The 15843-nt window shown below is 45.2% G+C and overlaps 1 protein-coding gene across 1 annotated transcript in view; it reads right to left on the bottom strand.

The window, feature by feature from the left end:
* TOM1L1 (target of myb1 like 1 membrane trafficking protein) overlaps positions 1-15843 on the bottom strand; it is a 209624-nt gene that overhangs the window by 65074 nt on the left and 128707 nt on the right. The window contains exons 6-8 of the mRNA XM_073684180.1: positions 10289-10369; positions 8229-8345; positions 1042-1175 (exon numbers count right to left, since the gene is read on the bottom strand). Of these exons, the coding sequence (XP_073540281.1) occupies positions 1042-1175; positions 8229-8345; positions 10289-10369 (332 nt within the window). The remainder of the gene's footprint in view (positions 1-1041; positions 1176-8228; positions 8346-10288; positions 10370-15843) is intronic.

Genomic DNA, 15843 nt, shown 5'->3' with positions numbered 1-15843 from the left:
TCTACAGTATTTGTGACTTTTTTAAGAAAAAGTCGTGATTACAGGCATTTCTACTTTGGTGTTTGCACAATTTTTATGCTATTTTTTCCAGTCTTTTTTGGGGATTTCTTGATAATTCATTATTTGCAACTTTATTGAAATGTCACAATTTTTTTTAAGTTGGGGTACTCCATTACCCTAGTGAAGTAAGAAAAAAAAATATGCGCCCGATTTATTAAGACTGGCATTTTGCACTTACAGAATCTCTCCCATCAAAGTTTTTATCCTCTTAGTTTATTGTAATCATCATATTATATAGCATTGTGTACTTACAATTGCTCATTTTCCCTTTCTACCCAGCAAATTCTTCTCTTTTCTCTGCTCTATGTAGAAACAGAAAGTCTCTTGTCCCTGGATTTATCATTCCCCTCTTCACCTCTTGACCCAGCTGCTCCGCTCCTCCCTCTGCCATAGACTTTTGCAGTGACTTATGACTCATACAGGGAAAATTGACCTCCTGTTTCTACATAGAGCTCAGAATGATTCAGCTAATCAGTTTTTAATCATATGATGTCATAGACCTAATGGAAAAATGAAGAATTTACTGAGTAGAAAGGCAAAATGAGCAATTGTAAGAAAACAGTGCCATATAATATGATGACTGCAATATATTAAGAGGATGAAAATTTGGATGGAAGTGCTTCTTTAAAGAAGGCACCTGTGGAGTAAGATGTGCCTAATTCTTTAAAAGGCACACACCTCTTAATAAATTAGGCACATTATAAAAGTGGGACTGAAGAGTCTTGAGTATATTTCTGGTGTAATTTACTGCACTAAAGTGATTGGCGGCCTTTGCTACGCCCCGTCTCACCCAAGCTTCGCCTGTTTTGGAGATGCTGGACAGGATTGGCTTAGAAACGCGAAAAAAAAATATCTTTGCGCAAAATATGGGACAATAAAGTGTGAGTTTATTAGATGATACTTAGACAATTTTAATTCACATGGCAGTGCTAACGCTCTCAACTGCCAGAAGGAAAAATAATACAAATTGAAAAGAGTTACCTTGTGTGTCTCAGGAAAATATTATTCAAGTCATCATTAACTTGCACCAGTTCAATGATCACATCCTCATTTTGTACAATTTCCAAAAGCTGTAAGATCCTGGCTTGCATTTCCCGGCAAACTTTCTCCAGCTCCTGTTAGATTTCAGTAGAGATCAGGCTTTAATAAGCGACATGATAGTAACATCGAGATTTCTTTGTTAGGGGATGTCATTGGTTACAAAGTAAATACTGTATGGGGTGACAATGGGAAGGTTTCACTGCTGACAATGCAGGTAGTGTAAATTGCAGTCTCTGATATGAATTCCTCTCCTGCATTCTCATTTGTAGAGCCGGAGGCCCAGAAGTGAGAGCGACTTGTGTAAGCTGACAAAGCAGTGTGACTACCATTGATCTATACTATATGTGAGCGGACAGGAGGTAATGCCGGGCTAGGAGCTGGGTGTTAATAAGAGAATCTGCTTCCCACATTGTTACAGAGACAACTGCATTCACAAGAGATAAGAAATGTGTCTGCAGAGGGAACAGCAACCTAGGAAGTGAGAAGTAGGAGGAGGGCGAAATATAGAATATGGGATAAAAGGATGAAGTGGGTTGCTGAACATAAAAGAAAGGTTACAGAAAGGAACAGATGTGTGAGAGAATAGTTCATTTAAAGGGAACTGGCCACATTCAGAAACACTATCTCCAGATATAGGGTTAATCCGCAGGTACATAGCGTTAAAATCATGGCTGTCTGCTTTACTAGAATAGCAGCTGGAGGAAAAAATAATTTTGTATCCTTAGTGCGGTCTCTCGCTTCCAATCATAGGGGCAGTGCAGGCAGTGGTTACAATAACCGCTCACTACATGAGGCTGTAATCACTCCCTGGCACTTTGAATGACAGCCTGTTCCTCAGCGTATGTGTGCAGAGTGTGTGCGCAAAGCAAGCAACCAATCAAAGTTCCGGGGAGTATTTACAGCATGCTGCCCAATTACTGCAAGCGAGTGGCTACAGCGAAGATGTAAGTTCATTTTCTCCCTGTAGCTGCTGCTCCAACAAAACAGCCTAACATGATTTTAACTTGCAGGTTAACCCTATTACTGCAGGTATATAGTCTTTCTGGACATAACAGGGTCCCTTTAAAGGGATAAAACAGATGATGATTTTTTCATTTGCAATGCACAGTACATGACTACAAACTTTATCGGTAATTTAAAACACCACTCCAGCATTTTTTTTATTTCAGCGCTGGAGTGGTGCCACTAATCTAAGTTCTCTGACCCTAGTATTACACTGAGCAACCGCTGTTGTCAGCTGTTCCCGGCGCCACCATCTTGTGACTACATCTACTGACTGACCTGAAGTCAGAGGTAATGGTCACAAGCTCTCAATATAAGTGTTAGAATCTATGTTGTTTTACTATCGGCCATCTTGTTGTGGTTTGCTGGCTTCTATTCTTTTCCTCTGGTGCTGGGATTCTTGGTCACGTGATCTCTGCACGCTTTATTACTCAGCACTTAGCTCCCATTCCCCGCTGGACATCAGTGTTGTTTTGCTTGTGCTCTGGCTAAGTAGCCTTGCTTAGTTCTTTGTGCTTTGGTCAATTGTTATCCTGGGACTTCTTGTTCCACCAGTTTTGTTTCCTTTTAATTTTCGTTTCTGCAACTAACTTTTCTGTTAGGAGGTCTCCTGCTTTTGCTCCCAGTCCTTAGATCTTTTAGGGACCCCTTTCCCCTTCCTACAGGTCTTCGTTTGAGTTCAGTGCAGGAGTTTCGGTGGGGCTATTCATAAGGAATAGGGCACCCACTCCAGCGAAGGGTTAAGCTGAGTTTCAGTGTGGGGACAGCTTTTCCCTCCTATTCCTAAGTTCTAAGTTGCAGAATTTAACAATAAGACTATGGGAGCCTCATTCTGGCCTTGTTCTGGCTCTCATAGCCTTACATTGACTCAATGATGTACGGATCGTGAAGCAAACACTGAAGCGATCCGGCAGATCACAACCTGCTGGAGACCTACTGGAGTTGCGCCGATAAAATATGAAGACGGCTGCTGGTAAGTATAGTACTAGTGGCAGGGAACTTAGATTAGTTGCATCACTCCAACGTTACAATAAAAAAAAAACAATAGAGTGATGGTTTAAAGCAGTGTATGGTTTTGCATGAATATATTCATACACACTATATTCCATACAACTTCGTGTTGAAATTCCTTATCATTTTCAAATATCTCCTTTGTGGCACTGAATACAAAAATATTTTTTTCCATACAGAAGCTAATTCAGAGCGCTCGCTGCAGAGACTGGAGCAGCGGGGGAATGAGGAGGAGAGATGAAAATTGTAGTAGAATACTGTATTGAGGACTTTGAAGGGTGCATTATACTATATGGAGGACTATGGAGGGAGCACTGCATATATGGAAGACTATGGGGAGTGCATTATACTATATGGAGGTGCATTATACTATATGGAGGACTATGGGGAGTGCATTATACTATAAGAAGGACTGTGGGGGTGCATTATATACTATATGGATGACTGTGGAGTGAATTATACTGTATGGAAGACTATGGGGAGTGCATTATACTATATGGAGGACTATGGGGGGTGCATTATACTATATGGAGGGCTATGGGGGTGCATTATACTATATGGAGGACTATGAGGATTCATTATACTATATGAAGGACTATGGGTTGTGCATTATACTATATGGAACACTATGGGGGTGCATTATACTATATAGGAGACTATGGGAAGAGCATTATACTATATGGAGGACTATGAGGATTCATTATACTATATGGAAGACTATGGGGAGTGCATTATACTATATGGAGGACTATGAGGATTCATTATACTATATGGAAGACTATGGGGAGTGCATTATACTTTATGAAGGGCTATGGGGTGTGCATTATACTATATGGAGGACTATGGGGTGCATTATACTATATGGAAGACTATGGGGAGTGCCTTATACTATATGGAGGACTATGGGAGTGCATTATACTGTATGGAGGACTATGAGGATGCATTATACTATATGGAGGACTATGGGGTGTGCATTATACTATATGGAGGATTATGGGGATACATTATATAATATGGAAGACTATGGGGAGTGCATTATAATATATGGAGGACTATATGGGTGCATTATACTGTATGGAGGACTATGGAGATGTATTATACTATATAGAGGATTATGTGGTGTGCATTATACTATATGAAGGACTACAGGGGTGCGTTATACTATATGGAAGACTATGGGGAGTGCATTATACTATATGGAGGACTATGGGGGTGCATTATTCACTGTGGGGGTTTCATACAGTGTTTGTGGGGCACTTTTGTTGGCATTCATAGGTGCAATGAATGGGGAATCTAGGGTCTTTAATTGGAAGAAAATAACTTTGTTAGGGCTGCAAAATTGTGAGATATCCTCTTCTGTGACCCCGGCGAATATTTTTTTTTTTTTGGGGGGGGGGGGCAATTAGAACTTCTGCTATGGGGCCCACATGATTTCTATGTATGCCTCTGCCTCTAGCTGTGAAAAGTATTAGATCTGTATTTTTATCCAGCGAGCAAAAATCTCAAATACAATAGAACTCAGCGTTGTCTATTCATTAATTGAAAACTTTACCTTTGAAAGGTGCTTTTTTCAATTGTCTAAGTAGATATGTTCAACATTATAGCTTCACATTGTGTTTGTCTATGGACTGGCAGTGAAATGCTGTGCGACTGCTTCAACCTGGCCTTACCAGAAGTCACTAATGATCTGCTACTGTATTTCTCAGGCGACATTTCATTACTCCTTGTTCCTCCATTTATGACATATCTTCTGCCAGTTCAGTTGATCAGTTTCTCCTGGTGCAAATTCTCTAATCACTTGACATCACAGCCTTGACCCTTTCTTTGATCTATTTATACCTCTCAAATAAAACATTTAGAGGGGCCGATTAATCAAAGCTTTTACGCCACCAAAATTGTAAAAATTCACAAAAGCTTTGCACAACAGGCAGTTGTTAGAAAATTTTATGAATTTTGATGTTTTCACGCAAGTTGGGATCAGCTCTACTGAAATGGGTGAGCTGCGGAAGAACTGGGGCATAGCTACCCCTTTTAATAGCAATTTTATGCTGATGACATTTAAAGGGGTTGTCCACTACTAGGACAACCCCTTCTTGATCTAAATGTTTGTCCCCGATAAAATAAAAAAAGTCTATACTCACCTCCTGTGCTGGCGCCATTCCAGCTGTGTTGGCACTTGCATTCCCGGGCTGTGTTGGCACTTGCATTCTCGGGGCTCTCGTGCAGTTGTTGTGACACGTGACCCCGGCGCCAAATCAGCGCTTGCTTCACTGTCCCTGCCTTCGTATGAATTGAACATGAAGAGGAATCTTTCACTTCCTATTGATGTTCAATTCACACGAAGGCAGAGACAGTGATGCCAGCCCTGATTGGGCGCCGGGCTCACGTGTCATAACAACCGCACGAGAGCCCCAGGAACGGGAGTGCCAGCACCGCTGGAACGACGCCGGCATGGGAGATGAGTATAATCTTTTTTATTTTATTGGGGCCAAGCATGGGATATGAGAAGGAGTTGTTCAAGTAGTCGACAACTTCTTTAAACTTATGTTTCTTGCTTAGATGTTTCCTCCTCACTATAAACAATTCGAGAGTATCTATCAGATATATTCTCTCACTTATTCTCTTGCTTTGGAAAGGTCCATTTGAACTGAGAGATTATCATGAACAAGTGCTGTTAAAATGCTCATTCATGATAATTTCTCAGTGTTTTTCAGGCTGCTGATCACCCAATGAATGAGCAAAATGCTCATACATTGAGTGAAATTATCTTTTATGCTACACAAAAGGAAGGTCATCATTCTCAGTAGCGCATCATTCTGTGTAATGAGAACCTGCATTGCCAAGAACAATTGCAGCCTATGCACACTAAGCAGTCATTTACAGATCATTCAATGTGCATTAGGAGTGCTGTCAACCAGTGTAAACAGGTAAGTAAATGACAAGTTGCTGATCGGCAGTTCTTTAGTGCTGTAGGTCATTAAATGTAAACGTACCTTTAAACATCTACCATTTACTCAATCCCAACAATCACAGTTAATGGCTGCACACTCCCCTGAATCTTAACTTCAGTCTGTCCTGTCATTTAAACTGCACATCCAAACTTTCTACTTGCTGCTACCCCAGACTGAAAACTTCTCTTAAGATTTTTCTTTGTTTAAGGCCGGTTTCACGCGTCCGTATATTTCCGGTACCGGAAAAACTGGTACCAGAGATATCCGTGTCCCATGTGTGTCACACGTGTGGCAACCGTGTGCCGCCCGTGTGCCACATCAGGATCACACGGACCGGCGCTTGGCAATCAGCTCTACAGTTAGCACTGTTCCCAAGAGCCGGGTGCTGAACACTGCTCTCATCATGGTTCCCTGCCGGCGCTGCGACCAGCACCAGCAGGGACAATGATGAGGGTAGTAGTATTCTGCTCCCGCAGTGTCCCTGTGTAAAAATAAGATTAAAATAATAAAAGCCATATACTCACCTGTCCAGAGATGTCCCCCGCTGTAATCCTCTGACCGCTGATGCGGGGGAGCCGGGGAGAATGAGCCGCTCCAGCGAGCGGACCCTGCAGCTGAGCTCAGGAGCGGTGTCCTGTCACTCACTGAGCTCAGCTACAGGCCCCGATCGCTGCAGCGGCTCATTCTCCCTGGCTCCTTTGCTGATCGGTCGCATGGATTACCGCGGGGGACACTTAGGACAGGTGAGTATATGATTTTTTTTATTTTATTCTTATTTTTACAGGTCGACACAGCGGGAGCAGACACTACTACTACCTTCATCATTGTCCCTGCTGGTGCTGATGGCAACACCGGCAGGGAACAATGAGGAGGGCAGCGTTCAGCACCCGGCGCTTGGGAACAGCGCTAACTGTAGCGCTGATTCCCTGGCACCGGTCTGTGTTACACTGATGACACACGGATGTCATCCATGTGTGTGCAGCGTGAGACACTTTTGCTGACAGTGAATCCGCAAAAAATGGACATGTCAGCGTTTAGAGCACACGGACACACGGTCCGTGGAAACGCACTGACATGTGCGCAGACCCATAGATTTGAATGGGTCTGCGTGTGTCAGTGTCTCCAGTACGTGTGGAAACTGTCATCACACATACTGGAAACACGGACATGTGAAAGAGTCCTAACACAAATTGTAGTGCATTCCCTAATCATCTCCTGCCTAGATTACTGCAACATTTTTCTTAGTGGCCTTCCAGTTCACACCTTTACATTCTAGCACCCCTCCAATCCAACCTCAACTCCACTGCCCGGTTAATCTACTTCTCTCCTTATTACTACTTTACCACTCCCTGTAAATCTCCTCACTGGATATCCATTAGCCAGAGAATTTAGTTTAATACTAACAATGACTTACAAAACTGTCCACAACCAGTTTTCTTCATAATTCTTAGACCTAATCTCCCACAACCTTCTGTTTGGTCTACTCTTGTTCACTTCTCATACAACCAACTTTAAAACCGTCATACACATTCAATGGCTGTAGTCTGTATAGCGGTTTGGGTTGATTCAAAGGCCGGCAGCCAACTCGGCCATCTTCCCTACATAGAGACACACTTGCTAGGCTGCACACTCCTGTGTTGTCTTCGAGACATGTCTGGTGGTGGCTTATCTCAAAGAGAACAAAAGGATCTGTACAGTAGTTTGAAATTAGACATGCTAGATCATTAACTCTCCCAACAATCAATTGTCCAGGGCTCTCATACACATACTGTAGACTGTTGGCCAACATTATTCTAATGTGTATAGGGGCTTAAGATTTCTCCTGTAGATCCCTTATACTCAGACTCCCATTTGAAACCTTCCAAAGCATCCGGAAAATCCAACTATTCAGAAAAACCCACACTCAACTGTATGAGAAGCTTCATATTAATTATACACAATTGTTTTTGTACATAATATAAATACATACTGTAACATATGTTATGTGTTGTGAACCCTTTTTGCACTATTTCATATCTTCAATGCCCTGGCGCTTAAAAAAATATAATAATAACAATAAATAATAAAAGTGTGGTTGGTTTCATCCGCTAGTGCAATAAAGCAGAAACTGTTGATCCGCAGACAATAGGCCTTCCTAGTCACTAATCATAAATGAGAAGATACCTGCAAGAGGTCCATGTCTTGCGGAAGCTCTGCTCCTGGGGTGTTCTCAAGCAAGATTTCTGACATGACTCTCATATTCATTTTCACCATATCCAGTTCACTGTACAGTTTACTGATCTGCAGAACAGAAGACATTGTGATGGAGTAACATTCATTACCAAGATTACATTATATGGCTTCTGTCAGGAGAGTATCAATATATGGCTTCTGTCAGGACAGGAGAGTCACAATATGTGGCTTATGTCAGGACAAGAGAGTCACAATATATAGCTTCTGCCAGGAGAGCCACATTATATGGCTGATTGTTAGGAAAGCCACATTATATGGCTTATGCCAGGACAATTACATTATATGGCTTATGTCAGGAGAGTTATATTATATGGCTTATGTCCCAGGAAAGTCACAATATATGGCTTATGTCATGAGAGTCACAGAATTTTGCTTATGTCAGGAGAGTTACAGTGCTGCTCACCATTATTGGCACCCCTTCGTTTTTTCCATAGACTGTACAATATCTTCAGAAATAAATGGAAATGTACCATTAAGTGCTCAGAATTTTTTAATTAGTGGTTAAAAGTAATACAACAATAAAACATTGTTTTTCAACTTCCATGTTGCAATTTCAAACAAGAAACAGAATAAACAGCATGTGCAATAAAGACACCCCTAATTAATACTTGGTTGCACACCCTTTGGCATTGCTGACAGCCACCAAACATTTCTTGTAGCCATCTATAAGCTTCTTGCACTTCTCAGCTGGAATTTTCTCCCACTCTTCCTTTGTAGTTTGTTCAAGCTCTTGAATATTTGCAGAGTTCTTTTTCCCAATGGCAGATTTCAGCTCACCCCAAAGATTTTCAATGGGATTGAGGTCAGGGCTCATTGCTGGCCATTTTAAAACAGTCTATTTTTTCTTTTTTCAACCATTCCTGTGTACTTTTGGATGTGTGCTTTGGGTCATTGTGTTGCTGGAGGACCCATGAGCTTCGACTCAAGCCAAGTTTTCTTACACTGGGTAGGACATTTCACTCTAAAATCTCTTGATAATTCTCTGATATCATGATTCCTGTGATACGGTCAAGGCCTTCAGTAGCAGACGCAGCAAAGCAACCCCACAGCATTATGGATCCTCCACCATGCTTAACTGTTGGTAAGGTGTTCTTTTCCTTATAAGCTGCATTGTGCCGTGTGTAAACAAACTGTTGCTTTGCATTGCCAAAAAGCTCTATTTTTGTTTCATCTGTCCACACAACATTTTCTCAGAAGGATTGTGGTTTGTCAGGTACTCTTTGACAAAGATCAGTTGTTCCTTTTTATGTCTTTTCTTCAGCAATGGTTTCTTCCTTGCCCTTTGCCCATAAAGCTCTGTTTGGTTTAGAGTGTGGCGTATGCTACTTGTTGAAATCATGACCCCAGATTGTTCCAGGTTGGCCTTTAGGTCTTTGGATGTTTGACGTGGTGTTTTTTTCCACCATTCGCACCAACCTCTTGTCAATTTTCCACTTTCACGCACGTCCAGGGAGGTTCTTGACGGTTCCATGTTTGGCAAACTTCTTAATAACATTGCACACTGTTGAAACTGGGATACCAAGATCTTTGGAGATTGCCATATATCCTTTGGAAGTCTTGTGTTTGCTAATAATAGCAGTTCTAACTACTTCATACAGCTCCTTTGTCTTCACCATTGTGACAAAGGATTAGGGCTTACCATGTGGCTTTTTAAAACACTGAAGTCATCATTCATTGGCTAATTCATGTCACATTGACACCGACAATTAATCACAGGAGAATCTCTTTTGTGTATTACCACAGGCGAATCAAAATGTGTTTCCATACTAAATTAATGTAAAGGGTGCCAATACCAGTTACCAGCAAGCTTAAGGTTTTCACTTGATTCATTTTTTTCAGGAGATATTCCGCATTATGTACTTATACTTCATGGGTGCCAATAACGATGAACAGGACTGTATATGTTATAGCTTATATCAGGAGATTCATAAAATATAGCTTTTGAGGACTAAGTAGAGGATTAGTAAAAGTCCCTGTTATATAGACAGTACCTGTTCAGATGAAAGATGCTGCATAGACATATTTGTAAATGATGGGGTAGTAGTTCTGTCGGAAATAACTTTCTTGCTGCCCTGAAAATAAGGCGAAAATATACATTGATTTATCTCCTCAAAGGTACCATTATTTGCTATGCTTATTGTTTTATTGTAGCGATTTGCATCTTTTCTGTCGGTGACAATATCTAAAGGCCCCGTCACACTAAGCGACGCTACAGCGATCCCGACAACCATACAACCTGTCAGGGATCGTTGCTGCGTCGCTATGTGGTCGCTGGTGAGATGTCAAACAGTCAGATCTTCCCAACGACGCAGCAGCGATGCGGCGACCCGTAACGATCTGTATAACGATTCACGCCTATGTGTTTCTGTGTCTGAGTCGTCAACAAGGTCGTTGGTAAGGTGTCAAACACACCGATGCATGCTACCCAGCGGGACCTCACCGATCAAAGAAATGTCCAGATCATTCCGCCACGACCAGCGATCTCACAGCAGGGGCCTGGTCGCTGCTAAGTGTCAAAAGTAGCGAGATCGCTACTGAGGTCGCTGTTGCGTCACAAAACTTGTGACTCCACAGCGATCTCGCTAGCCATCTCGCTTAGTGTGACGGAGCCTTTAGATACAGCATGCTGCACAATTTTGTCAGGACAAAGACCACGACAGAAACCCTACAGACCCAATTATAGTCGATGGTGGCTGTCATGCGCTACTAGTGTCTTTCGTGGGACAGATCCAGGACTGCAGTCATTTTACGTTAGGGGACGAGAACAACAGAAATGAAGAATGCAGATTAGAAAAGAGTCCAGCTTATTTGATGTTCATCATGTGCAAAATAGAAAAAAGTTGTATGGGTGAAAACGGGCAGTTGACAAGATGATAGACCTGAGAAAGACATAAGCCATACAGGATATCCAATGGCTCAACAATACTGTGGTGAGCCAAATCTCATCTCAGCATCCATTTGCAAAGTTAGCTAAAGATAGAAGAATGTAATATATACTGTATGTTCAGTTCTTAAAAAATGCGTACATCTATTTTACATATTGCCGATAGAACCAGATATCTGAACCCTGCCAAATCTCTGTGCCTGTGGCACAATTCTGATAAATCAATCTGCACTATCCATATTGTGTTCACATTGAATCTGGCTGTGGCAATGATTCCCTGATCCAGAGTTGTTGTTAAATGGAGTCTATCAACCCCAAAAAAAGTATATAAAAAGTGTTGTCCACTACTAGGACAACCCCTTCTCAATCACCATGTTTCTACCAAGTAAAATAACAACACCTACACTCACCTCCGGTGCTGGCACCATTCCAGCGCTGTTGGCACTGCCTTCCCCGGGGTTCACGCAACATTGTTATATCACACAATCCCAGCAGCCAATCAACGGCTGCTCTCTCACTTCCTCCAGATGTCTGATTTGTCTGAAGGCGGTGAGAGTGAAGCGGCCGCTGATTGGCTGCACCATTTGCATGACATTGTTAGCCCCAGTAGAGCCAGTATCGACACCACTGGAACTATGCCAGCACCTAAGGTCAGTATGTGTTATTATTTTACCTTGTGGAAAAATGGTGATTGAGAAGGGGTTGTCCAAGTAATGGACAAACTCTTTAAGCTAGCTGCAAATCAGTCCTAGAGGACCACCGAGCCACCACCATGCTTCACTCTAGTCAAGGTGTTGTTTTTGCCATATGTTTCTGACGCGCCCCTGGGCCTGCTGTGTCGCGCAGCGTCTCGCGCACGGGGGCTTACCCGGAACCGGATCAGATGAGGGTTGTAGTCTCCGAGTGGCGGGGACCCGGTCCGTGCCCAGGGGGTCAGACTCAGTGTGTGGCAGTCTTGATAGATGTTATTTGAGTGTCGACTACGCCACCCGTTGATTTGCAGCTATGGAGCTGCCGCTGCAGGGCAGACCGCTGAGGCCGGTGTAGAATTGTGCAGCGTGATAGTATAACCCCCAACGGGAGGGGTATGGCCTCAGGGCAGCCGACGTGGAAGATGGGGGTAGCAGGAACCACTCAGAGACGGTGCGGTGTAATTCAGGGTCTTTACTGGTAACAACGATAGACCCTCCCGGAGTACTTGCTAGCGAACGGGGCCTGGTCAGTCCTTGAGCAGATGGGATCTCCCCTGGCCAGGCGGAGTTGTAGGCCTCCCAAACTGACTGTACTCTTCTGGCTACCTTGCTAGAAGCGGATATAAGTAGCCCACGTCCCTGAGTGTACCGTGTGGTGCTCACCCGTATGGCCGGTGACTCGGGGCCTTCTATTGGCTTCCGCTCCACGATGGCGGTGCTGGTCCCACACGTGTGACCGTGCCTTCGGGTTTCTGGGCCTGAGGACCTGAAATCCCCTGCCGGTCGGCTTCTGCTGCTGGGTAAGAGTTAGTCCCCACAGCCTCGGACGCCGGGTACGGTAAGAAAGCTTCTCAGTCAGGGCGAGCTCTGCAGCTGCCAGCCCCTGACTCGTAGTAGTATTGCTCCCACTGAGCTCCAGCTGTTTCTTCCTATGACTGTCTCTTGTCTCTACTCTCCTTGACTCCTAACCCTGCTTCAGCCCCGGGTTTATATAGGGGAAGTTCTTCCCCTCCCAGGACTGGGCAGGAGGTGTGGCATGCACAGGATCCCTGACCAAGAGACCTCCCACCTGCTCTCAGATGTAATATCTCTATCACTGTGGCAACCAGACCCCTGGGGTGTCACATTCCCCCCTAGTGAAATTTAGTACTCCGGGACTAAACATATTTTTAGAAAAACATAACAAGGTATAACAATAACAATACAATAAGAAAAACACATAAGATGGTTACGGCGTGTCCGCAACCGGGTGCAGTCTTTGAAGAAAAGCAAGGTGTCCATTTCACCAAAACAGGGAGACGTAACCAGGTAGGGGGTCTGTCCTACCCCGAGTCCTTAACAGTCTTTAGTCCGTCCTGGGTTACGCTCCAACTATGTACACAGGATTCCCGGTAAATCCACCAAGGACTCCTACAAATAACTAGAAACACAAAATTATACACAAGCAACAATACACAGGTAAACATAAATAAAACAATTTATACACTTCAAATCCTCCACCGTGCGGGTAACTGGCCTCTAGTGGCCCTAGTGGACCTACGGAGCTGACTGCCTAGCCCTGAACTACAGGGTGTAGGAGCTGTCAAGGGTAAACTGGGCAGCTGTCTACCGGCTCTTTGGCTCACTAGGGATATGGCAGGCTCACTGCAAGCAGAGGGTTGATCCTCCTGGTCTGCGGGTGTGGGGTCTTCTGCCTCCTGGACCGGCTGTTCTTCCAGCTCTACCTGTTGCTCCGTAGGTGCTTGGGATGCTGGTTGGAGGAAGGTGAGTACGGGTACCACAACTGCACCATTGACTTGAGTCCAAGACCGAGGGAAGTCCCCGAGCACAGTACTAACCATATCTTCCCTTTCCTCTACGGGTCGATGGTCTTCTTGTTCCTCTTCAGGGTTCCTCAGTTGTTCGGGACACTTCTTCAGGTGGTCCCGGGATACAATAGCTGTGGTTTCCCCTCCGTCTTTACTGATGGTACAAACCTTCGGGTTCTCGTGGCTTGAGGGCAGTACGGTGTACGGGTCCTTTTCCCACTGGTCGTCCAACTTGTGGAGCCGTCTCTTCCTCTTCAAGACCTGCTCTCCGGGTACCAGGGGAACAGCGGGAGCATACTGGTTGTAAGTTTTCTCTTGTCTTTCCCTAGCCTGACAGAGACTTCGCTCCACGCTCTCCTGTACTCTCCGGTACTGCTGCTGCCTCTCTGTGTCCCAGTCTGTTTCTGGTGAAGTGTCCTCGGGTGTCAGGACTCCCATTTCCAGGTCAACAGGTAACTTACCAGGTCTTGCCCTCATTAGGTAAGCCGGGGTACAGTTGGTGGAACCTACCGGGATGTGGTTGTATAGGTCCACCAGATCGGGCAACTTCTCAGGCCACAGACTGCGTTCTTCCAGGGGCAACGTTTTTAAAAGATCCATTACCACCTGGTTCATTTTCTCACAAAGTCCATTAGTTTGCGGATGGTAGGGTGTCGTCCTTATCTTCCGGCAGCCATACAGATTGCAGAATTCCTGGAAGACCTCCGCTTCAAAGGCAGGTCCCTGGTCCGTCAGCACTTGGTCCGGGTACCCGTGTGGACGGCAAAAGTGCTGCTGGAAGGCTCTAGCTGCTGTTTGAGCCGTTAAGTCCTTGACGGGGACGACAACCAAGAACCGAGAGTAATGATCCACGATGGTTAACGCGTAGACGTAGCCACTTCTGCTTGGGGTCAGTTTTACATGATCCAAGGCTACCAGTTCCAACGGTTGCCGGGTGACGATGGACTGCAGGGGAGTCTTCTGGCTGGCACGGTCCTTCCTTCTCAGGTTGCACGGGCCACAGTCTCTGCACCACTTCTCAATGGTTCCCCTCATGCCTACCCAGTGGAATCGCTCGCGCAGCAGGAACTCCAGCTTCTTCCACCCGAAGTGTCCAGCTCCGTCGTGGTATGCCTCCATCACCATGGCTGCGTCTCTTCGTGGCACCACTACTTGCCAGAGTAGTTCATGCGTCCGGGAGTTAACCATTCTGCGGCACAACTTCCCCTTGTAAAGGAACAGTCGACTCTTCTCTGCCCATAGTTGTTTGGCTTCCTCCGGAGCGTCTGGTTCAAGGCAAGCCTCCGGGCGAGTCAGCATCTCCTTCACCAGTCGGACGGCAGGGTCGCTGTCTTGCGTTTCCGCCCAGTTGTAGTGAGGTAAGGGGTTCAATGTAGCAGCCTGCTTACTCCTTACCCGGTGGGAATACTGGATAGTCCCATGACGGTGGAACGCAGGGAGTTCAACTTCTTCCAGTCCCTCCGGATCTTCTCCTTCGTCCGGCAGGTTGGGCATCCTGGACAGGGCATCCGCGTTGGTATTGGAGCGTCCGGCCCGGTATTTGATTGTGAACTCGTAGTTGGACAGACGGGCCATCCACCTCTGCTCCAGGGCACCGAGTCTTGCCGTGTCCAGGTGTGTCAACGGGTTGTTATCCGTGTACACGGTGAACCGGGAAGAAGCGAGGTAATGCTTAAAGCGCTCGGTGACTGCCCATACTACGGCCAGGAACTCTAGCTTAAATGAGCTGTAATTCTCGGGGTTCCTTTCGGTGGGTCGCAGTTTTCGGCTGGCGTAGGCGATTACTCGTTCCTTCCCCTGCTGGATCTGGGACAGTACGGCTCCTAGCCCGATGTTGCTGGCGTCGGTGTAGAGGATAAAGGGCTGGCTATAATCCGGGTACGCCAGGATTTCGTCCCCCGTGAGGGCCATCTTCAGCTGGCGGAAGGACTCTTCTTCCAGCTCCTCCCATTTGAAGGGCGGCTTCTGGTTCTTGGCCTTCCGGGACTGGCCTATCAGGAGGTCCTGCATAGGTGCTGCCTTTTTGGTGAAACCGGGAATAAACCTTCGGTAGTAGCCTACCAACCCGAGGAACTGCCGCACTTCTTTTACGCTGGAGGGGCTTGGCCATTCCTTAATTGCGGTGATCTTATCAGGGTCGGGAGCCACTCCGTCAGCGCTCA

Source organism: Phyllobates terribilis, unplaced genomic scaffold (assembly GCF_046119375.1).
Source record: "Phyllobates terribilis strain yellow unplaced genomic scaffold, ASM4611937v1 Scaffold_5__5_contigs__length_657084704, whole genome shotgun sequence".
Taxonomy (NCBI): Eukaryota; Metazoa; Chordata; class Amphibia; order Anura; family Dendrobatidae; genus Phyllobates; species Phyllobates terribilis.
Note: the sequence above shows the minus strand (reverse complement) of the source record. Positions and strands in the feature narration are given on the sequence as shown.